This window comes from Cynocephalus volans, chromosome 18 (assembly GCF_027409185.1).
Source record: "Cynocephalus volans isolate mCynVol1 chromosome 18, mCynVol1.pri, whole genome shotgun sequence".
In the NCBI taxonomy this organism is placed as follows: Eukaryota; Metazoa; Chordata; class Mammalia; order Dermoptera; family Cynocephalidae; genus Cynocephalus; species Cynocephalus volans.
This window is the reverse complement of record NC_084477.1, coordinates 12,484,885-12,511,786: the sequence shown is the minus strand read 5'-3', so window position 1 is coordinate 12,511,786 and position 26,902 is coordinate 12,484,885. Positions and strand designations below refer to the sequence as shown.

At 36.3% G+C, this 26,902-nt stretch overlaps 1 protein-coding gene across 1 annotated transcript in view; it reads left to right on the top strand.

The window, feature by feature from the left end:
• Positions 1 to 26,902, top strand: part of RYR2 (ryanodine receptor 2) — a 448,094-nt gene that overhangs the window by 192,077 nt on the left and 229,115 nt on the right. The window contains exons 24-26 of the mRNA XM_063082911.1: positions 2,051 to 2,154; positions 11,587 to 11,670; positions 26,473 to 26,632. Of these exons, the coding sequence (XP_062938981.1) occupies positions 2,051 to 2,154; positions 11,587 to 11,670; positions 26,473 to 26,632 (348 nt within the window). The remainder of the gene's footprint in view (positions 1 to 2,050; positions 2,155 to 11,586; positions 11,671 to 26,472; positions 26,633 to 26,902) is intronic.

Here is a 26,902-nt window from a genome sequence, read left to right as displayed (position 1 = left end):
TCAAGGTACTGTGTTTGCCTTTTAGCAGCTTCCTGTTTAGTTTAGTTATAGACATGCAAACAATCACAGAGTAAAAAAATTACTTAGGTCCTTCCTGGGAAATCTGGAGGAGGTAATCATTTCATCTGAAGCATGAGGGATGGTTACAAGTTGGCTAGCAATCGGAGAGCAGAACCATATTCTAGGCACATGTAAAAGCAAGGAGGTGGAAGGACAGGACATTTGCAAAGTAGCACAACATTGCCAGAGGACAAAGAAAAAGCTGAAGTGCAAAATAGAGGTGGGAGTTCTGGCCAGGTAAGCCGGAAGCAGGTCACAATGAGCTTTTGGCAGAATATAATTTTATTGTGCAGGGGGCTAAAGAGCCCTGAAGAGTGCTTAGGAGGAAGGTGATAGTGTTGAGTTTGTGCGTTAGTAAGAAGCTGTACTGTTAGTGTGTAAAGAGCAGTGAGCCTGAGGCAGGAGGAAGGGCAGGGAGGGGGCGCAGGTGCGCCAGGTGAGAGGGGATGAGTGTCACACCTCTTTGCTTGGCTCTGGAGATGGAGAGACACAGTTACAGGAGATGGGTCAGAGTTCAGGTGCGGGATGTGGTAAGAGAGGGAAGGAAATCTGGACAGATTTTTGGTTTTAGCTTGGACACCTGAAAGGATGATGGTGGTTTTGCTTTGATGGAGAGGGTAAAGGGAAAGGGGAGATTATCACAGGACTTGGACACATTCGTTTTTATTTTTATGTTTAAAATTTAGCGATTTAAAGTTTAGAGTAAAATTTTGTAACTTGATTTTATTTCAGTAGTTACATATTTAAATAAGTATATACTAGGGTACTTGGAAAAGTTCATGGAAAAAGAGAATTAAAAGATTATATGAATCTTTCCATGAATTCATAATTACCTTGGATAGTATATGCTTCCCTGTAAGTCTTGTTCATTTGCGATGATCACCAGGGAGAAAGGAAGAAAGACATTATTTCTAACTTGGTGACTCCTGAGGACTCTTAAAATTTTTTTTGCCCCTGTTTGCATACTTATTATGTGGCATTTATAGAACCTGGTAATTATACCCATGGAGTAATTTGCTCCCTGATAGCATATGGCTGTCATCTAGGTTCCACCAAGGCAGTAATGCCTGTGTAATTTAGGTCTCTAAGAAGATAAAAACCTAATTACTAATGCAAGGATTGAGAACATCCCATTAATTCATTCCTAAAATCTTGTGTTTAGTTTAAGGTGATTGCTAATATGCATTTGCAAGGATTACTGTGAAAAATGCCTCTGTTATGCTAACTGATTTTGTTAAAGTAGTGGAATGATTTGTGAGAGCAAGAGGTAACTTATAGGGGATAAAATAAACAGCCAAAACCACCTTAAAGAATTTCTGTCGTCAGTCATGTCCTTAATTGATGCCTGTAATCAATTTGGCTCTAACCAGACAATTTACTACAAATTGACACTAAGTTGTCACCACACCCTTCTTACACAGAATTGACTTCGATTTATGAAATGTGTTGACTGCCTATCATGTGATGGGCACATTCTAGGTGTTTGGAATACATCAAAGAACAAAAGAAACTAAAATCCTTGCTCCTTTGGTTTTAACCTTCTAATGCGGACAGATAGTAACCCAATGAATACAAATCTAGTCTGTTAGAAGGTGGTAAGTATTATGGACCAAAATAAAAAAGACGGGGAGTAGGGTGGGTGGTCAGATTGCCATGTTATGAAAGTAGGCAGGGTAAAGCTCACTGAGAAAGTGAGATTTAAGCAAATTCAGGAGGCGAGTGAGTGAGTCGGAATGTTGGGTCGGAGTGTGCAAGGCAGAGGCCCACTGTAGCTGAGGCATGAGCTGTGCCCAGCAGCAGAGAACAGGGACTGTGGGGAATGCCAGCTCTTCCACTGACCTCAGCTGTGACTGGGCTTGGGAGATTCCAGAGGCAGCTTTGTTGGGGAGGCCCTCTGGGTGCTCCTTCCTGCTTTCTGTCATGACTTGCCACTGCACAGTTGGATTACCATTGCTCGGGTCTGACATTGTGGTTTCCTGTCCTATTTCAGGTTAGAGATGACAATAAGAGACAACACCCGTGCCTGGTGGAGTTCTCCAAGCTGCCTGAACAGGAACGCAATTACAATTTACAGATGTCTCTTGAGACCCTGAAGTGAGTTTAACTTTTTTTTATTTTCCAGTCTGCTTTACCTCAAAGAAACCAGATATTGATGTTATACTCTAAGTAAGCTATGGAATATTTTAATTCCAGCTAGAACTTTTCATAATGCACAGCTAGACTGGATCAGTATGTGTTGGGAATTATGCTTGACCCATTATTTTGTGTCTTTATGTTCTACGTCAGTATTTTCCAAAGGGTGTCTTGCAGGTGCTTATGATATGACAGAATATGAGGGTTCTGTGATCCAGAGTGTGGGCCCTGGACCAGGACTGAGGCCATCACAAATTGCTACTGGTTTGTGACAACATAAATAAAAATATTAAGAGTAAATGTTTAGAAACTTTTATAACAATCTAAGGGAGAAATTTTGTCTATTAAATCCCATAATTAAAAAAATGTAAGCTGATATTTTATATATCTGCACTTTTTAACTTTATTTTTCTCTAACAATTTTATTGTATTTTATCAGAGAATCAGACCATGATGGACTGGGAGTTAAAAGAAAATAAATCTTTCGCCACAGATAGTTTGAGAAGGACTGATCTAATACATTTAAAAGATGGTGAATTAAGAGTGTTAAACAATTTTTATTTTTACTGATAGAATTTTCAGAACTTTTAATATGATACTGTGTACTGTGAATATCCAAAATGTGATAGAGTCTATGGAGTTTTCTAAATTTATTTAACTATAGAACCCTCTTTTCAGGGAGTACCTCTGAGGACCATTTATCTGAGCAACACACTTTGAGAAAAGCTACTATAGAGTATTTTATATCATCTTGTACAGGCAAATTTGCTTTTCAGTGACTTTTTGCCGATCTCTTGAATTTGCCAATTATTTTTACAGATGGAAGAGTGGGGCTGGGATAGAATAAAGGAAGAAATGTAATTTCAAATTTTAATATAGAAAAGTTCAGAAAATATTTTTGAAATGCTTATAACTTTTATTTTGTTCCTTTTCCATCATTGATGTTCTACAGAACCGATTTGTTCAAATAGGTCACTAATCCTCATATGTTTTTATATTAGGTATGAAACACTACCTTTGTTAAGAGTAAGGAGGTATTTTCATTGAAGCCATTTTACCAAGGACTCGGAACATAAAACTTCACACTGTTTCACATTCTAGGATTTGGACTCAGGCATATCTTTAAAGATGCAGATTAATTATCATGGAAATAAATTAGGCACAGATTGAATTTAGATTCTACTAGTAACTTAAAAGGAAAAGGAGTATATACAAGTCAAGTAAAATTGAGAACCCACTAAAGGTAAAAAATGACAAGGGTTGCCTGTAATAAGGAATGCACACTGCTTCGTGATGACCTGGGTATTGTATTCAGTGTCTCTGATCTTCCTTTGTGGTCATGACAGGAGGTTTGTGCATTTAGCTTAGTAATTCACAGCAGTGCATTATTCCTCCATTTTTTACAACATAACGTTTTATGAAACACGAAAGGTCATGACCTAACATAATTTAGTCAGATTTGCAGTATATCCCCTGTCATTTTAGTGGTTGACAGCTAAGCCAGCGATTGCAAAGAGTAAATCCTGGAGTATAGAAATCTACTTATTTGCATTGAGTATGTTGAGCTTCTGACTGCTACATATAATCCCATTTTCTATAATCCCACCCTGTTTTACCTAACAGGTACTCGTGGCTGGTTTGATTAAACATCAATACTGCATGTATGATGGTATAATTCCCTTATGGTCATTGCTAATGACCCTTTCCATGAGCAACATTTCTTTATTGATTTTCTTATTACTAATTCACCTATTTGTTTAAAAACCAAATTAGGGGGAAAGAGCCCCTACTTCTCCAAGATTCATACTGTGCCCAAGGGCGGTAGTTTAGAGAAAGCACAGTACTTTCTTTCTGTATTTTCTTTACTCAGTTATTTCATTGGTGGGCACCTGAGCAGAGCTAGTGGGAGCCCAGGCTCTGGAGGTGCATAGTCTGGGTTCAGGGACTTGCTTGACCATGGAATCTTGCTGGAGTGACTCAAATTCTCTGAACCTTATGTTTTCTTCTCCTCAGTAAAATGGGGATTATAACGTATCTACTTCATGGAATTATTGTGGGAACAAAATGATAGAATATTTTTAAGGTCTTTACCACCATATGTCTGACAGAGATACACAGTCTAGGTTTTCCTTTGTTTTACCATATATATGGGAAGGATGAAGAACTTTATTTATTTAATCCTGAACCAAATAACAAATAAGCACAAAATTATTCCAGAATATTCCTTATTTTGGGTTGAGGGGTGATGTAATGTGAATATGAATTTTTGATGCTCTTTCTGTGATTTTCTGTCATGTGAATTGTTGACAAATACAACTTACTTTAGACTCGAATTGTCGTCTGTGTATTGTACAGTACTGCCAAATCCTGACTCCCTCTTTCAGAACAGCACAGCTTGTGGGAGCATGCCAGATGTCCCCCAAATGTAACCAGTGTTACTCCTAGAGGTTTAGTTTCTGGTTTAGTCTTCAGTTCATACAATATTTCCCAAATTCTAGATCTTAATTTCTGAATAAATAGCTTACATTTTGGAAATTAGTGTTATAATGATTTATAATCAACGCATAGTGTATGTTCATAGAATGTTTCTTTAGAAGTTAACAAAACTATCGTGAGGCTGCAGCAATAGTTTTCTCCTTAAAAGCATTTTTAGGAAATACAGTGCGTTTGTGTGCATATGTGGGAGAAGGGTGGAGAAGGAATGGAAGGGACCAGGGACAGTGAGGGGAGTGGTATGGAAAGGAGAACAGCAACAGAGAAGGGGGGCATAGTCTTTGTCTAAAAAAGCAGGTTTTCTTCCTATCTCTGTACCTTCCTTTTTTCTGTCTCTTGCTGGCAACAATCTTCCCAGTCTCTAATGTGAATCTTATGTCCAGTGCTGGGTCCTTTCTCTTCACTGTGTAGACTCTCAGGAGGTATTCTCTTCACACCCATGACTGCTTACCGCACAAGTGCTGACAACTGCCCCGATGTTCCTTTCTAGCCCAGACGTCTGCTCTGCTCTAAGCGATGGAGTGTGCGTTTCACCCCTCAGTTGGCATCTTCTCTGGATATGTCAGAAGCACCTTGACCTCCAGCCTTACCTCCCTGTGAATAGCACCCCGTGCTGGTCAGCCTGCTGCCCAGGAACCTGGGAATCTTCCTGGACGTCTCCTTTTGTTTTATCCCTGCATCTGTCCTGTCACCAAGTCCTCTTGGATATACATCCAGTCTGTCCCCTTCCTCTGTTTCACAGCAATCACCCTGGCTCAAGCCACCATCGTCTGTCACCCAGACTATCCTGGTAGCCGTCTCCTAACCCTTCCTCCCACTGGCCCTCTTCATGCTCACATGGTGGCCGAGCCGCACACACTCAGACATTCATACACATGCTCATTGGCTTCGCGTTGCACTTGAGCAGAATCCGATATCCTCACCAGTGTGGGCGGGGCCTGGATGACCTGACACCTCCTACTGTTCAGAGGATCTTGTGTCACTCTTCCCCTTGTTCTCTATCAGCCCACATGTTCTCTTCCCTTCCAGGAGTTAAACTTCCTACTCCCTCACCTATCCTGTTTCCCTTGCCTAGACTGTTCTTGGCCTTACTCATAAGCGGGCTCCTCAGTAATTATCCCGTAGGTATCTGCTTAAATGTCACTTCCTAGGTAAGAATTTCCCCTCTCCATCCTCTCTCTCTCTTATAACACTTCATAGTATTTATATAGCTCTCAACACAATTTGTAATGTTACTTTCTGAGGTTATTTAATATTTGCTTTTCCTACTGTAAGCTGCCTGAAGGCAGGCACAATGATTTTTTTAAGACTTTATTTTTTAGAGTAGTCTTAGATTCATAGCAAAGTTAAGCAAAAGGTACAGAAATGTCCCTTATTCCCCCTGTTCCCATGCATACAGTGTCCCCCATCATCAACATCCCATGCCACATTTGCTACAACTGGAGAACCTACGTTGACTCATGATTATCACCTGACATTCATAGCACGCTTTTTCTTTTGATTCACCATCATAAAGCTATTCCTAATAAGGCTTATGGCATATAACATTTTCTCAGATGCCACCTTGCTTGGATATTGCAAATGTACCTCAAACTTTGTGATTTTTTACCTAATCTCCGGCTTCTTTCAGTTTCCTTCTCTTATAGTGTCAGGTGGCCCCAGAACACAAACCAATGATCTAGGAACCATCCCTGACACTTTTCTTTCCCTCACCCATGGCTTTCTCATCACCTTTTAATCCATCCACTTCTTCCCTTTTCTTCCATCACTAATGATGCTGTCACCCACCATCAGCTCCAACACCATCACCACCCTACACCACCCTGGTCTAAGCTACCATTATTTCCCACTTGAAACTGTATTATTGTATTAGTCCATTTCTGTTGCTTTTAACAAGATACCTGAAACTGGGTAATGTACAAAGAAAATTAAATTTATTTCTTACAGTTTTGGGGGCTGGGAAGTCCAAAGTCCAGGAAACACATCTGGTGAGGGCCTTCTTCTTGATGGTGACTGAGGGTGTCACATAATGAGAATGACAAGAGCTCTCTCGTGTGCTCCTTATAAAGCCATCAGTTACCACCCGTGATAACTCATTACTCCATGAACGGATTAATCCATTCATGAGGACACAGTTCTCACAATCTAATCACCTCTCAAATATCATAATTGGATTTTCTACTGTCTTAACACTGTTACAGTGGGGATCAAGATTCCAATACATGAACTTTTTGGGGACACATTTGACCCATAGCAAACATCCTCCCAACAGATCCAACTGAAATACACCCTAGCTCCCCTCTTCGCCATGCTGTACGTTGTAGCCAGCATGATCTTTTCAAACATTTAGGTGACTATGTCATTCTCCCTATGTAAAATCCTTTAATGGCTTTCCTGTACTCTTAAGATAAAGACTGCCTTCATTTGCCTAACTGTCCCAAAAGGTCTGGCTTCACTTCTCACAAGCCTCACCACTGGCTTTTACTCTTTTATACCCTTTTTGCCTGCCTGTTCACACATTCCCTTCCACCACAAGGTCTTCTTTATGTCTCCTTCTTGGTATGTTCCCTTCTCTGAATGATTCTCATCCATCAGACCTTGGGTCAGGGTCGCTTCTCTGGGACGCATTTACTACCCTATTTGACCCAACAAAGCCTCCTATAGGCTCTCATTCCTTCCATACCTCTCAGTGTAGATGCTTCCCAGGTGTGTGGGAATCACCTGATAGCCTCAGGTGATAAGACCGTAAGTTTAATGAGTGCAGACATGCCACTTGGTTTTTTTCACCATTTTTCCAACTCTACATAGAGCTCAGTAAATATTTGTCAAGGAATCAATGAATGAATAGAAGATAAAGTTCAGTCTCTAGCCAGGTTTTTACATACTAAATGCCTTCCTACAGGGTGCCTACTGTTTTTATGGCTTTGTGGCAGTCTGTTTTCCCTTCTGTGGCTATGGGCTGTGTAATTTAGGTATGAAAGTGCCACATTAATCAATTCCTGCTGCTTAGTCTAGTAGTAAATATTTATTGAATGCATGTGCAAAACGCTAAGGAAGAAACAGGAGTAAGACCAAGAACCTGCTGTCAGCTAGTCCTTTTATGCTTCCCTTATTCTGTTCTTCTTTCCTGCATCAGAGCAGCTGACTCTTCATAGGCTTTGCGGTTTGCTCTTCATAATGTGCTGCTTCTGTCAACACCCTTCAGCAGACTTTTTTTTTTTTTTTTAAAGATGAACAGTAAGGGGATCTTAACCCTTGACTTGGTGTTGTCAGCACCATGCTCTCCCAAGTGAGTCATGGGCCAGCCCTTCAGCAGACTTTTAAAAAACAAATTCATTAAAAGTGTCGAATCATCAGATAAAATGGTTTTAATAAAAATACAGAGACCAAACAGGCTTCATTCAAAGAACTTGGTGTGGTCAAAGGCATTAATAAATAGATTTTTAAAAATAATCTATTGCTCCCATTTTGAAACCTCCTTGGATTAGGCATATAATACTAATAAAAACATAACTCATAAAAGAAAACACAATCAATAAATTGGACTTCACTAAAAGTAAAACTTTTTGCACTTCAGAAGAAACCATTAAGAAAATAAAGAGACTTAAGTATATTTTTTACCAATGAAGATACACAAATGGCTAATAAATACATTAAAAGATGCTCAACATTATTAGTCATTGGGAAAATACAGATTAAAACACAAGACACTACTACACATACACCAAAATGTCTGTAATTAAAAAGGCAGACATACCAAGTGTTGGTGGAAATGTTGGAAAACCGAAATGCAAATGTATTACTGGCGGAAATGTAAAATGGTGCCACCACATTGGAAAATAGTTTGGGAGTTTTTAAAGAGGTTAAACATAAGTTTTCTCTATAGCTTACCAATTCTACTCCTTTGTATCTACCCAAGAGAAATAAAAGCATATGTCCATGCGAAGACTTGCACATGAAGGTTCATAGAAGCATAATACATAATATCTGCACACTGGAAACTGCAAATGTCCATCCACTAATGAGTGGATGATCGAAATGTGGTATAGACTTACTACAGGATATTATTCAGTAATAAAAGGAAACAAACTACTGATATACACTATAACAACATCGATAAACCTAAAAATATCACACTAAGTGAAGGAGCCAGATGCAACAGACACCATGCTGTAGGTTTTCCATTTCTGTGAAATGTCCAGAAAATTTCCATCACCTGATGGCGTGATGGAAGTGTCCTAACACTGGATTGTGGTTGTAGTCACACAACTCTATAAATTTACTAAAAGTGGAAATAATAATAAATCAGATATACTTTAAAAAGTGTATCTTCTACTTAACAACTTCTAATTATACTTTTCTCAGGCGTGATTCCCTCAGCGTGGTATTTGAGGACCTCACTTCATATAGAAACAGAACCAACAGGATGTCTGTACACACACACACACACACACACACACACACACACACACACACGTACTTCAAAAAGTTTGTGGAAAAATATGATTAAGTGATAATATGACTCTTTCCATGAACTTTTTGAAGTAGCCTCTCTCTCTCTAATATATATATGTATGTATTCATTTTGAGGAATTGGCTCACACAGTTGCACAAACTTGACAAGTCTGTAACATGGTGGGATAGGCCAGCAGGATGAAGATACAGGGAAGAGTTGCAGTGGCTCTGTCTCAGAAGCTCTTAAGAATAACATTAACTAGCTGAACCTTCCGTGATTCAGGCCTGTTTTTGATTTCGGCATACCACGTAACTGTCTCTCAGTGTGGCCTCATATTAACTGCATTCATGAAGTGTGATGCTGAGGTACTAATTTGCAGTGATAGTACTTCAAATTGTCTTACACACCAAAATATTCATGAGTGGTCAGCATTTGCTGCCTGTTTTTACAGATCAGCTTGGGATGATACATTATAATCCGAAGATTTCTTGATTGGCCTCTCCTCATAGGTTTAATAGCCTGAATTTAGGATAAATCCTAATATTACTGTCACCTTTGAGTTCTCTCGGAGCTGGGCTATCTATATCTATATTCATCTAAATAGATATCTGTCTAATCTATCTGTATGGATATCTATCTATACACTTATCTACACACGCATTTTAAAAATGTTGTAGAGGATAAGTATGTATGGGTTTTAGGTACTTCCCACACCCTACTGGAACTGACCAGACCTAAGGAATTCTGTGATCCTAAAAGGATATACCATTATATCTTATTCTGTTGAGACAGGAGAAATCACTCATTGTTGTGGCTATTAGAGACAAGTTGTTCTATATGTGCCTGGAGGACTTTAAAGGTTGAACTCTAAATGTGAGTGGTAAGAATACTTCTTGGAAAAATCAAGAACAGGTCATTCAGAGGAGGAAGAAATATAGGAAATCTAAAAAATGCATAAACAGTTTCTGGCAAATTTAGACCCCAAAATGTTATGCGAAAATGAGAATTTTCTAGATTAGAAAGTACACAAGATTCGAAATAATATGGGAGATTTAGTATATGATAAAAGTGGTATTTCAAATTATTGGGAAAAGATGGATTATTCATTAAATATCTTTGATGGAACTGAGTATTCATCTGGAAAAAAAAATAAAGTTAAATCCTACCGCAAGCCATATAGCCTCCCCCAACCTCCACCCATAAACAAGAAGCATAATACATTTCTCTTAAAATGATTCTGAGTATAGGTGAATCTCTTTCTAAATATCACATATAACCCAGAAACCATCAAAAAAGACAGAATAAATCAGTTATATAAAAACAGATTTAAAACTGAATAGAAAGAACATCATAAGGAAAGTAAAAAGACAAAAAGAAAAATATTTGCAACTCATTATCTCAGACATTATTTGAAGAGCTTTTAAAATGCCACAACAAAAACCAGATTTAGTGTCAAAGCGGGCAAAGAATATTTTCACAGGAAAAAGGAAGTACAGACATATCTTAAACACTTATAAGAAAAATGCAAATTAAAACTATCATGAGATACCATTTGAAACTTACTGACAGAGGTCAAGCAGTGTGGTCATCTGTGCTGGTAAAGGTGTGAGAAACAGGCAGTGTCATACATTGCTGATGGGAATGTAAATTATTACAAACTCTATAGATATTGACAATATTTGTCCAGCATTAAAATATGCATACCCTCTGACCCAGTAATTTCACATCTAGGAATTTACCCTACAGATGTAGGTATTACTACATATATTAAATATATGAGTGTATTCACTGCAGCATTGTTTATAATAGCAAAAGGTTGGAAATAGCCTTGAAGACAATGAACAGGGAATTGATTAAAAAGATCATGACACGTCCAGCTAATGGAACACTTAAGAACTATTAAAAAGGTAAACCAGTTGTTTATGAAAGGACAGTGATATCAATGTTGTATTGTAGAGTAAAAATAGAAAATTACAGAGAAATGTCTCCTGTGTACCCATTTGTGTAAAAGGTAAAAGCAACAACACACTCATCATTTGAGGGTTCTTCAAAAGGTTTGTGGAAAGTAGAATTAAAAAATAATATGAATCTTTCCATGAACCTTTCGAAATGCCGTCATATTTACGTATGCATAGAATCTTCAACAGGGTATACAAGTATTGGTAGCAATCTGTGCCTTTGGGGAAGGAAACATACTTTGAAGGAAGGGGTTGAAGGGAACCTTACTTTTCAATGTATTCCTTTTTGTGCTATTTCGATTTTCAGTGTCTTCCCCCTGATTAGAAAGTAAATTATAAATAAATTTCCCCTTTGCTTTAAAAACAAAAGACTTCTGCTGTTCTTTCAGGATGGAATGTTATATCTCATTTCCATCACTATCATGTTGGGCTATTCTGGACATAGGGAAGGGATTGTTGCAGCTTATCTCTGGTTTTGTTTTCCAGGACTTTGTTGGCCTTAGGATGTCATGTGGGTATATCAGATGAACATGCTGAAGAAAAGGTGAAAAAAATGAAGCTACCCAAGAAGTAAGTTGAAAGACTAAGCAGTATCAAATAATCTGTGCATAGATTTAGTGCACCCAAATTACTCTTGACAGGTACACTTAAGCTATAAAATTCAAATTCAGAAATTTAAACTAGCTGAATTAATTACTCTAGGAGCTACATCAAGTCTATGGTGAGTCAGTAGTCTGTATCATGTTGCCAAGAGAAGAAACAAAGCTCAGAATATATTTGGGAGTGTGTTATAAAGAGTGTGTTATTTTTTCAGTTTGTATGTGTGTGTGCACACAAATGTGTTCTTATTTCTAACTGATCGTATATATACAACTTTCCACTATCCACCAAAAAAATTGGTTATAATTTTATCTGCTTTTACAAAGAAAATGTATTTGAGTAATAATTATGAAGTCAGTATTATTATCTCCATTTGAAGATGAGATAACCGAGACAGATACATGCTATAGTGGTTTTGCCTGCTGTGCTATGACCATTTAACTTCTTAAAACCTCAGCTTTCTCATCTGCTAATACGCATTAATAATATCTACTCCATAGGAAAGTTGTAGATATTAAATAAGTGCTCAATAAATACTAGCTGTTTCGTGTCATTATTATTTCCTGATTTATTTGAATTTGAGTACTCAAGCCACTTCTCTGAGGCTTAAGGATTGTAAATAGCAGGCCTGGAAATGTGTTAAATAATATCATTAGATGAAAACAAAGTAGCCACCCCATAATCTCCATCAGTCACCCCAGGACTTCAGTTACTCCAGATAAACATAAAACCCAAGTAAAAATCATCTGCTTGCTATGCAAATGCAGATTCAAGCAAGCTCTGGTTCATCAGGTTCCGTTTTTATTAAGGTGTTCCATAAAAGAATTTACAAAAACCATATTATTACTTTGCACATTTTTAGGTTCTAAACTTTTTCTTGAAAAGTTTGAACAGTTGCAAAGGATGTGACTTTATAATACATTTCACATGTTTACATTTTGAAGTGGCATTTTGCATCAGTTTTTAGTGTATGTAATAAAAGCAGATCCACAGTGATTAGATAAACCTATCATCTATTCAAAAACTATGTGAAAATGTTGGTGATAAGTGGGAATTTTACATTATTTCATTTTTCTCTTTGAACTGTATTCCCAATCCATTTCTCTCACAGTATATTATGCTTTTAAACAATATTTTTATGCTTGGCAGTCTTTGATTGAAATGAGTATCTAATTTAATTTTTAATTGTTTTTGTTTTCTGTGATTATAGTCATTATGTGTCAAAATTTTTCTTCTGAGTTATCATTATAATTGCTTTTAGTATACAAGTGCTCAAAGCAACAAATTAATTTTTGATAAAAATTAGTATAAAAATTAGTTTTTATTGGAAATAGCTTATGGTAAGATGGATTCAGCTATTCTTTTTCTAATTATATCATGTATCCAGGTATAAATATTATTTATTGATAGAAAGAGACAGGTTATAGGATCATTTGCATTCTTTGTGCACATAAATAAGTAATTTTTGTTATTATAAAGATCCTTCAGTTCAGTGAACCAAAAATCATAGTTATTTATTATGTAAAATTATTTTTAAATATCTCTCATGTCTTTGTTCAATTTTTTGAAAGTAAAAATATTGTAAACCACCTAACTTGTAAAAGAATTCATTGTCCTCTCACTGAAGTCATTCATTCTCAATTTTTTGAGATGTATACCAAAAAGACATTATTAAGGCAAAAAAAAAATTTTTTTTAGAAACCCCACAAAAAATAACGAACTGGTAATTATACCTGTTACACTTTCACTTAGAGGGATAAGAAAATGAAAACGTTAATTTTATATAACCTTTGACAGCATAACATGTTAATAAATTATGTTTATTGTGTTCTTCAGTGTGTGTGTGCACATGTGATCAAAGCCTTGGGATACAATTTAGCTTATTTTATTTATGGAATTTATATGTCATAAAACCTAGTGGGTAAAGCCAATTTGCACTGTCAAAACTATCAGCTGCAGCAGAATTACCTTTTGTCAGAAAAAGTCTGGCTTCCTTTTTCTGTTAAAAGAAATGGGTTAAGGGCCGAGCCCGTAGCGCACTCGGGAGAGTGCGGCGCTGGGAGCGTGGTGACGCTCCCGTCCGGGTTCGGATCCTATATAGGACTGGCCGGTGCACTCACTGGCTGAGTGCAGGTCACGAAAAAAGACAAAAAAAAAAAAAAAAAAAAAAGAAACGGATTAATACATGTCCCTGTAACAACTATCTCTATTTTCATTTCCAATTCTTAGATAGATAGATAGATAGATAGGGCACATGGTTTACATGTTTGTCTCATTGAGGAATTAAGGTCCTTTGCTTTTGGTATTTTTTTAATTGATATCTTTTCTTTGTATTGCTCTCAATAGCTATGCATTGTGTGAGAGTAAGTGGGGGAAGTGGAAAGGTGAGACCATTAAATGAACTGTACTCATATTTGTTGACCCTGTATATACCAATTCTAAATTTGTCATGAGATATTATTTTATTCTTATGCTATTGGCAAAGCTTAAGGAATCTTGATATTAACAAGTATCAATATGGTTACAGATCAGCACAAGCCTAAAATATTGGAGTGTTTTTATAACAACTTTAAAAGCAACTTGCCGTCATTGTGTAAAATTTAAGAAGTGTACACCTTGTTACCCAAGGTAACAATTCCACTCCTAGAGATATGCCCTAGAGAAAGTCTGCACCAGCAAACAGACAAACTGTTGTTATAGCAGCACTATTTGTAATAGCAAAAAATAGGGGGAGGTTAAAGGGAGTGGTGAGAATATTCCTCAATACTAAAATGGCTTAAATAGATATAGTCTAATAGTAAAATGAATGATTTAAAGTTATAAATGAAAACATAGATGACACTAAAGAGTAATGATGAGGGTGGAAAAAAACATCCCACAAGGCGATATAAATTATAAAACTGTTTTTTGAGGCTCAAAAACAAGTAAAACTAAAAGATACATATTTTTAGAGGTTTATGCTTATTTGGTACGAATGATTTTTAAGTAATCAGTGTATTCTTAACTCTAGATAGTAATTATCTTTGGGATGGAATATAGACAGGGTTATAGGATGGGGAGGAGCACACAGATAGCTGCAGTGGTCTTAGTCATGTTCTAATTCTTAACTTAGTCGTGGATCAGTCGAATACATTTCATTATAATATACTGAAGCATATTCTTCTGTAGTTATTTTATAGTTGTTTTTAAAAATAAAAAATATGATGACAGATATAAATCCAAAAGTATCATTAATTACAACAAAGGTAAATGGATTCAGTTCTTTGAGTGAAAGACAAAGACCGTCAAACTGGATTCAAAAATATAACTCATGGTATATATATATGCCCTCCCAATAAAACCCAACTATAGGAGACACATCAAGAACTTTAGAACATAGAAAAGTTGAAAAATGAGAACATGATATACTAAACAATGTCACTCAAAAGGAAACTGATGCCACTTCCTTTTATCAATTTTCCTGTATGAGACAAAATAGCTCTTAGAGCAAAACTAATACTTTGAAAAGAAGGTCACCTTATAAAGGATCAAAAAAACAAGCATTATTGTATAACTACTCATGTATGCACCAAGTAAAAGACCTTCAAAAATCAATAAAGCAAAATATTAATGGATTTTTAAAAAGAAATAAGCAAATGTACAATCATAGTGATAGATCATAAAACAACTCCAGAAACTGATAATGTGTAACATAAATATTAAAAAAGATTACTAAAAATACAAAACCATGCAACTTAAAAACTTGACATATATAGAACACTGCATGTATGGAATACTTATAAAATTAAATATCCTTTAGAACATGAGGACATCGATTTAATAAAGATTATATTCAGTGAATCACAAGGAATAACAGCAAAGAATCATATAAAGTCATGAAATATTTAGAAATTTTAAAACATACTTCTAAATAGTTTATGGATCAAACATATCTTCGTGGAAATTTATTTGTTTGTTTGTTTGTTTAAAACTCTTAGTTTATTTAAAATTTAAAAAGAGAATACATATTTCTTGATCTTACACTAAGTGAACCTCTCCTTTTTTCATGTATTTTCCCTTATACATTAATAAATGTGTGAGTCAAAACCAAATTTATTTTATTATTTTAATTTTTGTTTTTGTTTATTTTTTTAATTGGCAGACAAAAATTGCATATATTTATGGTGTACAACATGGTGTTTTGAAATATGCATACATTGTGGAATGGCTAAATCAAGCTAATTAATATAGCCATCACCTCACATACTTACTATTTTTTGTGATGAGAAATCTACTCTCTTAGTAGTTTTCAAATATACAATATATTGTTATTAACTACAGTCGCCATGTTGTAAAGTAGATCTCCTGAACTTATTTATTACGGAAATTTAAAAACAACAATGGGATAGGAAAATACTTCATGATAAGACATATGGGTTGCATATATAAAGTAGTACTTTGAGAAAGTAAAGGAAAAAAAATTTAATAAGAACAGAAACTAATGAATTTGGTGGGTGTGGAATGAAATATAAACGCCAGTGAGACCAAAAGCATGTTTTAAAAGCCTAATAAGCAGGAACAAAAAATCCTCTGAGGAGATTTACAAAGGAAAAAAGAAAGATTTCTTTTAGCAATCTTCGAAATATTTGCAGTAGAGATTGAAAAATGCAATAAATGTATGTCAAAATTTTCTAAAGGTAAATGATATTGATAATTGTGTAGAATAATATCAAAACTGACCCAAGAAGAGAGAAAATGTGACTAGGTCTGGAACTATTAAAGTAATTGAATTAATAGTGTAATTACTTTGAAGACCTGGACAAAAGAGGACCAGCAGGGATCCCCTGCATGGGTCCATTCAGGGTGCCTCGCCTTCAGGGGTCAACTGCTTCAATGATACAACCACGTTTGAAACTTTAAGAGTTTTAGTACTTACAGACCCTGGGAGTTACAGGGCAAGCCTAGAGCCTCCCCCACACCCCATCCACACACATACACGGAGGTCAGGGAGCTCAGACAGGGAGAGAGAAGAGAGCATGGCAGCTACCTGTATAAACTGGGGATAAGTGTGTGGGTCACTTCAAGTTCCCACCTTAAGGATTCCTTCAAAGGGAGCAGCAGGAAAGCTGGGAGCCTGTTGGGCTGGAAAGGTGTTTCTAAATTCTTATCACTGGCCGTGGGCTTTGGCCATTGTGATGTGGTATAGTATTGGAAACTGTGTCAAGGGTGACTGAGACCTGCTTCTGGTATGAGAAAATTAAACTTATATTTAAAAATGGATGCTGAGGCAACGTAAAATTATAAGCATTCACCACAAGGCCAACAGCAGCCAATAATCTATAAGGTAACCCCCCCAATTTTTCCTTTAAGATTCAGGAATGAGACCGTCTAAGCCACTACTATCTGATGTATTCAATATAGCCAATGCCATGAGACAAGCAAAAAAGCGTGAGAATTGGAAAGGAAGATAAGTATTCATCAATAGCAGGTAATATTACTGTATAGAAATCTCAGGAGGATTCACAGAATTATTACTAACAATATTGCTAGATCAATATCTTTTAAAATATCGTTTATATATTATTTACAAATGGCATTAAAAAAAAGTAAAAAAGAAATCTCTAAGTTAGATGGGAAACCTAGGAAAAATCTCACAAAAGAGGTGTAAGACCCCCGTGGCTAGTGTTTAGATTTAATTAAAGAACTTCAAAGAGTGTCTAAATAAACAGGGGAAGATCATGTTCATGGATGGTAAGACAAATATAACATTTCTCTCCAAATTAAAGTTAATGCTATTCTTGTCGCCCTCCCAGTGGAGGTTTGTAAGCAGTTTGATAAGCTAATTCTAAAGCACATATGTAATTGCAGAGGCCCAAGTATAGCCAACAGTCTTTTGCAGAAGATTAACTTGCTCTGCTAGATATCAAGACTTACCATAAAGCTGTGGTAATTAAAGCGGTGTTATGATGGTATTGAGATGGACAAATTGAGACAGAGAGAGAGCCCCCAAATAATAATACACATGCATGTGTGGAAATCTGATATATGCCCAAGTTCTCATTACAGTTAAGTGAGAAAATGATAGACCATTCAATCAATGGTAATCAGATAATTGATTAGCAAAATGGAAAAAAATTAGATCTCTACCCTACACTATACACAAACGTGCAGGTTAATTCAGGATCTAAATGAACAAAACTAAAAACATTCTGGGGACAACAGAGTGGAATATCTTCATGACCTTGGGGTGGGGAAGGATTTATTTTTAAATCAGAAAAAGCACAAACCCTCACACTTCATTTAAGTCTTTGCTCAAATATAACCTCCTTTGAGAGGTCTTTCCTAAAGTAGCAAACTGTAAACAACTTAAATGCCCATCGACTTAAGAATTTAAAAGTAATTTTTATAGATTCATTTCATGGAATGTGTTAGAGTAGTTGAAATGAATTAACTATACAATATGTGTATCCATAGGACAGACCTCAAAAATATTACCTTGAGCAAGAAAAAAAGCACAATATCAAAAAGATAAGTGCCGTGTAATAACATTTAAGGTTTAGGAATGTGAAATGCAATTCTACATATAATTTATAGAGCCAAATGTATGTAGGAAGAGTGTAAGAATCACACCTAGGAATAGTCAACTTCTAATTCAGCATAATAATTCCCTGTGGGGAGGAGAGGATTGGAACTGAGGAGGGAACACAGAAAGAGCTTCAAGTGTAGTCATAATTTTTGATACTTTTGCAAAGGTCCGAAATATTTCATAATAATAACAAGGAGATGGTTTATAACTGAAATCAGATGTTAATCAACTAAAAGAAAGGGAGTGGGAAAGAGGCGATAGCAGGCGGAGTGTAACTAGTCTGTAAGAAGTTCAGTGAGGACGGGGTGCTAGTTTCAGGACATTAATATTTTTAGAAGACACATGAGCATGTTTATGGAGTAATGGGAAGAAACCAGAGGGGACCAATTTTAAAGGATGGGAGTGATGATTAAAGAGCAAGATTTCATATGACCCTTGCCCTAGGGTCATCAATTCAACCTTGCAAGGGATTTAATATTGATTAGATTAAAGGAGCACAAGATTTAAATGTAACCTATTGGTGATTTTAAAGGTTCATCCTTCTGAACTGGTTGTATGGATGCACAGACCAGTGATATCTAGACGGACTGATAAGAGTGTTAGACATCATAGATTAGAAATTACGTCTTAGTTTTTCTTAAAAGAAATTATTTAAGCAAAATATTTATGATGTTCACATGGAGATTAATTTTGGGTTGAAAGCTTGCTAGGAACTGATAGCTACGGTTTTTTACCAAGTTTACCTCTGCCGATTCTAGGTTTGACCCACTTACTTTCCTTTGCTCAAAGTACGAATTTTCTGAATGCGGAGGTTTTATATGGTTCACATGTGCCTTTTAAATTGCTTTTGGGGCGGAGCCCGTGGCGCACTCGGTAGAGTGCTGCGCTGGGAGCGCGGCGACGCTCCCGCCGCGGGTTCGGATCCTATATAGGACTGACCGGTGCACTCACTGGCTGAGTGCCGGTCACGAAAAAAAAAAAAAAAATCTAAATTGCTTTTGTGTAGCTGCTGGAAACTTGGTAGATTTCCACATACAGCCCCTGGGCTGTGATCTGTCAAAGAGCAACATTGTAGCATCATAACATGGTCGCTGCTGTCTCCTTTGCATACATTGATAAGCAGTCAAGTTTAATATATTAATTGGAATTAAATGCTACATTCCCTATTCGAAAATAGGCAATTTGGGTATTAGTTTTTTTTTTCTGATACATAGTACATACCTTTTGACTAAAAATTCTTAAGGGCTTTCATAGACTGTATGATTTACGGTAGTTCTGTACTCATTTCTCCCTGTTCTGCCTTCTCTCCCTCCTCTCAAAACAAACGTGCAAGCAGTGAAGAGTACAACACATTATTGTCTATTCTTAAATTCATAAATCTTCGCACATTTGTTGTAATTAAACTCTTGACCCACTGCACGGTTTGGTGAGCATAGAGTCAATTAGTACAGGAACAAGGAAAAACGCAGCTGAGAAGGAACTGCTGCAAGAGCTTGTGGTCTTCAGTATTTAATACACTGAGTAACTGAGATTTTTTATAGGCTGTAGATTTAAATGAAAATGAAATCTCTGTCTGAATATTGATGCCATTTATTTAAACTTTCCTTTAGCACTTACCTGTTATTAAATCAACACTAAACACGTGGCAAAAGCTGGTTGCCTGTCTATACTATTGAGAGATGAGAGATAGCGTTGGGTTATGAGAAAAGCACATTAGAATTGCCTGAGAGGTTTTCAAAACTGGTGCTAGATTTCCTGCCCTTCCTCACCACCTCGATACCCCTGATGCTGTAAAGCTTCTGCTTGTGATGGGAAGTGGAGTATTTGGTATCTCTTAGGCATATTAGGGCAGATAAGAAGCTGAGAATTGTATTCTTGATGCATGTATGTGTATATAAATTTAAAACGATATTCTGAAATGAATGCTTAGGTAGATGCTGAATGTGTATCCATATGTATATTGTATATATAGACACAAGCACCCGCACAGAATTCAGCATCTGTAAATATTTACCTACATGAAAAATTGTATTACAAGTATAGTTGGATCTTTTTGTAATGATATGAGGTGCTGTAAATGTGAAGAAAAAAAAAAAAACTTTATGCACTCTTTTTATGTGTAGTGGGTAAATTCACAGGCCACAGATTTTAAAATGCACTAAAATGTAATGTTTTTCATTTTCACTGATTGGGCTTAATTTCAGATTTAAACCCAGTGGGACTTATAGCCAGAATGCAGCCTGATAGTTGGAACTTGATCCTAGGCTGTTTGGGCAAACTCGATTAAATCAATGTTTACTGTATATATTTTCACCTTTATGTTCTGATTCCAGCGTCATCTTCTCAAAGCTGTTTTCCTCAACCTCTAAAATTGTACCCTACTTAAAACTGTTCTTCCTCTGGTCACCCTCTGCTACATTACTTTTCCTCCACATTACTTAACATCTTCTAACATACTTTTATTATGTTTATTTGATTTACTACCTGATTCCGCATCAGAACATAATTTCTATAAAGATATAGATTTTTTGGTTCATATTATTCAATAATCTATCATTAGTTTCTTGATAGAGCCTGAAAACATTCTGCTGCTGAATGGATATTTGGTAGTGAATTTTAATACAAGGTTTACACCCTGGGGCTGCATATGTTCTGGGGAACTCGTCTGATGGGGAGGGTTTTCAATCTTTGATTTAAAATTTTAAAATACAGTCATGGGTCACTTAATGACAGAGATACATTCTGAGAAATGTGTCCTTTGGTAATTTTGTCGTTGTGCAATCATCATAGCATGTACTTATACAAGCTTAGGTGGTATAGCCTACTATACCCCTAAAGCTTTATGGTATAACCATTATAATCTTGCTCCAAAGACATTATGTGGCAGACACATAACTGTATCTTTGAAAATTCAGCTTGGATACGAAGCTCTTTAGCAAAGGGCATTCTCATTGGAGTTTGCTCTCGTGGCTCCATATGGGATGTGCGTTTTCCCGACTGATCTTTGGTCCACAGATTGGGAGCCCTCCTCGTCTCTCTGAGTCATGCTCTTCTCTGTGCTTCATGCAGGCCTCTGCAGAGAGTGCTGGAGAGCTGGGAATGCTCTCTGAAAGCTCGGGGATACAGTCCTCAGGTGGAGGAAGAAGGAAGAGGTGTGTCAGCCCTGTCAGCCTAGACTTGGCTTGTCACCGTGTCTGTACTGTGTGAGGGTTTGGTGTGCCAAATTATAGGACCTGGCCATTTTCCTGGATACAATCTGGGAAGCAAGACAAGTTCACCTTTGTTCTGGGAAGTATCTGGGGGCACCTGGGCAGAGGATGGGATGTGCTTGCTTTCCTTGGAGTTTCCCCTCCTCTAGGCTCTGGAACTTTTACCCTCTCTTAGACTGGACTGCATTCTTCATCTGTCCTCCTTTCTGTCCCAAGGCAAAAGGACTTTGTTCTTTCGGTTTTCAAAAGCAGAGCAGAGCTTTTGAAATCACAAGGCCCTATTCTAAAGACTTTTGTCTCTACGTTTAATTTTCAAAGATACAGTTATGTGCCTGCTACATACCGTTTTGCTCAAAGATGAAGTAAGATATAATGGCTAGACCATATAGCCTAGGGGTGTAGTAAGCTATACCACCTAGGCTGTGTAAGTACACTGTGATGTTTCCACAATGACAAAGTCACATGTGGATGCATTTCTCAGAAGGCATCCCCATCATTAAGACCCATGACTAAATTTTAAAACCTGAAAAGGAAGAACAGCTTTTTTTTCTCTCTGTAGTTCTTGAAATGACCCTTTCTTGGGCAGTGGATTCCTCATGGTTATGTTTCAAAGGAACTAAGAAGTGCAGCAAGGTCTTAAAGTAAAAAGGAATTGGGGGGGGGGGGTGCACCCACAGGGCTCATCGTCATATTACATGTTTATTTCTTTAAAAAGTGAAATAGAAGAAATATTACCCTTGTTCTTTTCCTTCTAATTTCTTCATTGAAATTAATTCTTCTGTATTTGCTTTCTGGAGAATAGTTTTTGAATATTCTCTATACCCTTTCTGTGAAAATGTCAGCCCAGTATTCATTTCTAGTAGATGTGCTTCCAGAAAAACTTATTCTGAATATCTCTAGTGTGCAGTCATCTGAGATTTTCCCATTTGTTCCAAGGTACTTGAAGGGCTGATTTGGTTTTGAAATTTACAGCTAACATTCACTGACCTTGGACATCATCTTTTTGTGTTTACCTTACATCTTTCACAACATAATGATCTCTCAGCTTCATTTAACTTGATTCATACCAAACAAGTAAGCTTAGGCAGTGGGGGTGGCTGGAAAAAAATAAAAAGCTTGCTGCTTAGTGTTTTTGGTATTCTGCCATGGTTTTTTTGCACCACTTCAATTGACCCTTTGGTGGTATTATACTGAGCACTTTTTCAAACGCTTGTTTAGAATACCTGCCTAAGAAAAACGCGGGTCAGATGGGAATGAAGCACACAACTGGATTGCTACTTAACATGACAGTTCATCAGTGGGCCAAGTGCTATCAGTTTTTTTGTTTACATCTTTGGTAATTTGATGCAAATGGAACTGGCTGTTTGCCAGGTTCTTTTGTTTTGCTTTGTTTTGTTTCCAGAGGTATTTAAAAAAGAAATTTTACTATAAGAAAACTGAATCCTGGACTGTTGAGATATTTTATTACACTCACTGTTGTTTTTGTTTCATTTTATTAGATTATATAGTTGTCAAAATAAAACTAAGAGCTACAAAAGAATTTTGATGCTTTGGAAAGTGAACGTATTGAATGTATTTAATTCCATATGTATTCTTCCAGAGCTGGTTTTGTAGGATGATTGACAGCACAGAGACTTTGCATATTAAAGTAAGGGAGTAAGAGCTATACCTACTAAACAAATAGATTGTAGGAGAGAGATATCTATTGGCTGATTCTGGCAGAATTTTTCCAGTAAGTTCGAGAAGGTAGAATGTAACACATAGACATCTTTAATATAAACTATACATATTTTGTATTAATATAATTAATAATGATATGACTTTTCCCTATTTTGGGGGCTATGAGAAATGAAATACTACCATTCGCAGAAACATGGATAGACTTAGAGAAAATTATATTAAGTGAAATAAACCAGGCACAGAAAGAGAAATACCACATATTCTCACTTATTTATGGGAGCAAATAAAAATAAATAAATAAATATACAAAGAAATAAATGGAGAAAACACAACAATTCCTTGAACTTGTTAAGACAAGTGAACGGATACGATGTTGATGGGAAGGAGGGGGGAAAGAAGTCTTTCCTTTTTTTCTTTTAAATGTCCAGAAATAAATCTGAAACTTGAAATGATTTAGCTTTCAAGATTCATGTGGATCACATTTTATTCAAAAGGCTTTGTTTTTTGTTCTTTATCAACCACAAGAAGAAAATAACTCATATTAGCAATAGATTGACCTTTGTGTACCTAACATAAGATGAAATGGACATTATTTGCTAAACTACATTTATTTACTTCTAAAAATATCTCATTTGATGTAGTGATTTGATTCTTAGTTCCTTTGTCAAGAGGTACTACCCACAGAAAAATGGTTTTATAAATCATTGTTGATACCATGAATTCATATTGTTGAAGCATTTATTATGTCAGCAGTTTTATCAAATATGGTCTGTTGACGTCTGAATTTCAAAACATATTTGTATTTACTTTTACTGTATAAGATGTTTTGAAGTAGAACAGAGGTAGAAATAAAAAGTTCAGGTGAAGTGGGAGTGTGTAACTTTATTTTGGACGGAACGATTAGCCATTGAAAAGAACCACTTTAAGCTTCAAATCTTTTCTTGCACAGGGTTATACAGAAAAGCAAATAAAATAAATTGTAATCTACATCTGAAAGTGAGTGTGAACTAATCATTGTGTTACTTCAAATAAACATGCAAATTCATGAGTTTCCATTGCAATCACAAATTAAAGCAACTCTAGAAGAAATCCTATATAGGATAAGGAAAGCATAGAAAATAAAGAGAAACAATTATGTCAGTCTTATCCAGCTTTACACATTAATAGAACTTGTCTATAATTGTTCATTTAGAAGGACCTCCTTCCCGTACTCTACCTCTCAAAAATACCTCCCCGTTCCACGAGATATTTCTGAAGAGCCTACCACTATAATCAGTTGCTGGGAGGATATTTCCTCTTTGAGAAGGCACATACCCCTCATCGAGGTAGCGTTGGCTCTGATCAATGATGCATATGTTCATACTGACACTTTGTCATCTCTGTGTCCTCTGTGACAGCTCGATGGGATCAAGGCTATAGGAAAGTGGGAGAAAGAAGAGGGTTGTGTGCTACTGTGTGCTGGGTGTCTGTGGGCCAGTTGGGGGACTGAGAAGTTAGCAGTGGGGTGGGGGAGTACGAAAGACTGGCCTCTTTGTCGTGGCTCCTAAGGCTGCCTCCAGCAAATAGGGTTAAACTTGAAAATCAGACCTTGCTACTTTGATCACCTGTCCGTGCATTTGAAATGTACTGGGAGCTCTTTCTTGAAGAAAATATTGTCTGAATGAGAACTTGTATATATGGCAGTGCTTCCAGTTTACAGATTTATCTGGTGATTTAAACACAAGAATTCCATAAAATACAATGATTATAGGTATGAGTGGTTTAAAAATCTCGTGGCTTTTTAAATAATAAACAAAGAAAAGCTATTGTTAGTTGTGCGTACATACGGAGTTCTTATTTAAAATGGAGTGCAATTTCATATTTGTAAATTTAGCTTATGAATGTAAATTCAATGACATAAGGCAGTAATTAGCCATGATTTTTGCAATCTGATCTATTTAAAAATTTCTAAAACGTTTGTCTGTAAATAAGTTATTTATAAAATGTGGGATGTTTTATAATGAAATGAGAGTCATTAAGGTAAAACCAACTTTATTCAACCTTTAAAAATTACTTATTACTGTAATACATTGATGCATTTGACAAATTTTTACTGAATGCCTACTATGTATTGGTCGGTAGCATAGGTGCTGGGGATTGCTGCGAATGAAGTGGATCACAAGGAGCTGCCTTGTTATGATGCTGGTCATAGTATTTACTCACATGTTCTGATAATTTTTTTTACTTAGCATAATGATCTAGTGAATTTTTTCTTCATTTGCATAAAAGGAGAATCTTTTAGATGAAGATGCATGTATATTTTTATTAACTTGGTAGATAAAATTAATTCTTTCAAAAACCACTTATCAAAAGGCTACTATCTGCTGGAAACTGTTTTAAGTATAATGGCAGTTAGAAAAGTTGATCAGAAACAGATCAGGACCTCAATATAGTGTTGATTATTTGGAAATATAACAATGTCAGAAGAATGAAAGAGAAGCAGTTGTGAAATAGACTTTGTGCCAGTCTCAGTTAAATAGAATGAAACAATGGGTTGTGTGTCTGTGTGAAGCTGGGCAGTACTATTGCCCTTCTACATACGTCTTGAAAATTTAATATTTTCAATTTTATATTTCTTCCAAAAGATTAAAACTTATATCTGTTTTAGTACCTTCTCTCTCCAGCTCAGAATATGGAAGTAGTCTCTGGTAAGAGTTCCTTGAACTCTAGGGAAATAAAATGTAATCATATTTGAGATGATTATATAGCTGAGATTTTCTCTACTTCCTCGCCTCTGTCTTATTTAGAGGGTTCCTAAATAATGTAAGTAGAAATGGCAGTAGGGAAATAAATTACAAATGCATTAAAATGTCCCTGTGGAATAAGGAATGGATAGTATCTGAAAGGATACACTGATTTATAAAATAAATATTACATTAGTGTAACATTTAAAAGATGAGAAAAAAAAAACAAGAACTTTAAAGGAAGAGAAATCCATCAGATGTTTTAGTAGATACCCAATATTTTGATTTAGACTATACAAAAGCCCCGACTATTGGGAACACAAACAATGATAGGTCCTTCTCATCTTTGAGAGAGAGGTAAGTTGTCTCATTCCTGTTTTATCAGTGTAAAAACAAAAACATCAAGATCATGTAGGTTTTCCACCTAATCAGTTATTAGCTGAAGTGACAGGGATCCAGGCTTGCTGACAGGTACTCTACCAGTAGTTACCACTGTGGTTTATGGAACCACTGGAATTAGGTGGGGCCGTAGAGAGACTATCATAGGTATTTTATGAAAGGGCCAGTGATATATTTCTTTGTCTTTGCTTTGTAGTTACCAGCTGACAAGTGGATACAAGCCTGCACCAATGGACCTGAGCTTTATAAAACTCACCCCGTCTCAAGAAGCAATGGTGGACAAGTTGGCAGAAAATGCTCACAACGTGTGGGCTCGGGATCGGATCCGGCAGGGCTGGACTTATGGCATCCAGCAGGTGCATGGAAATTTATCCCACAGCACACGGTCTCAGATTGACTTAAATGGGAATTAGCATAATTTGTAACAGGAGAGATTAAATAATGACTGTTTAAAACTCATGTCATGTAGATATTTTAGTGAACTGGCACATGTATACTAAAGTACCTTTTTAGTGTTGGACTCCAGAAATTAGATGACCTTAGCTCTGGGTGTTATATCATGAAAGACGCATATTAGGTTCACAGTGAATATTACTACAATGGCGATTTGTGACATGATTTATTGG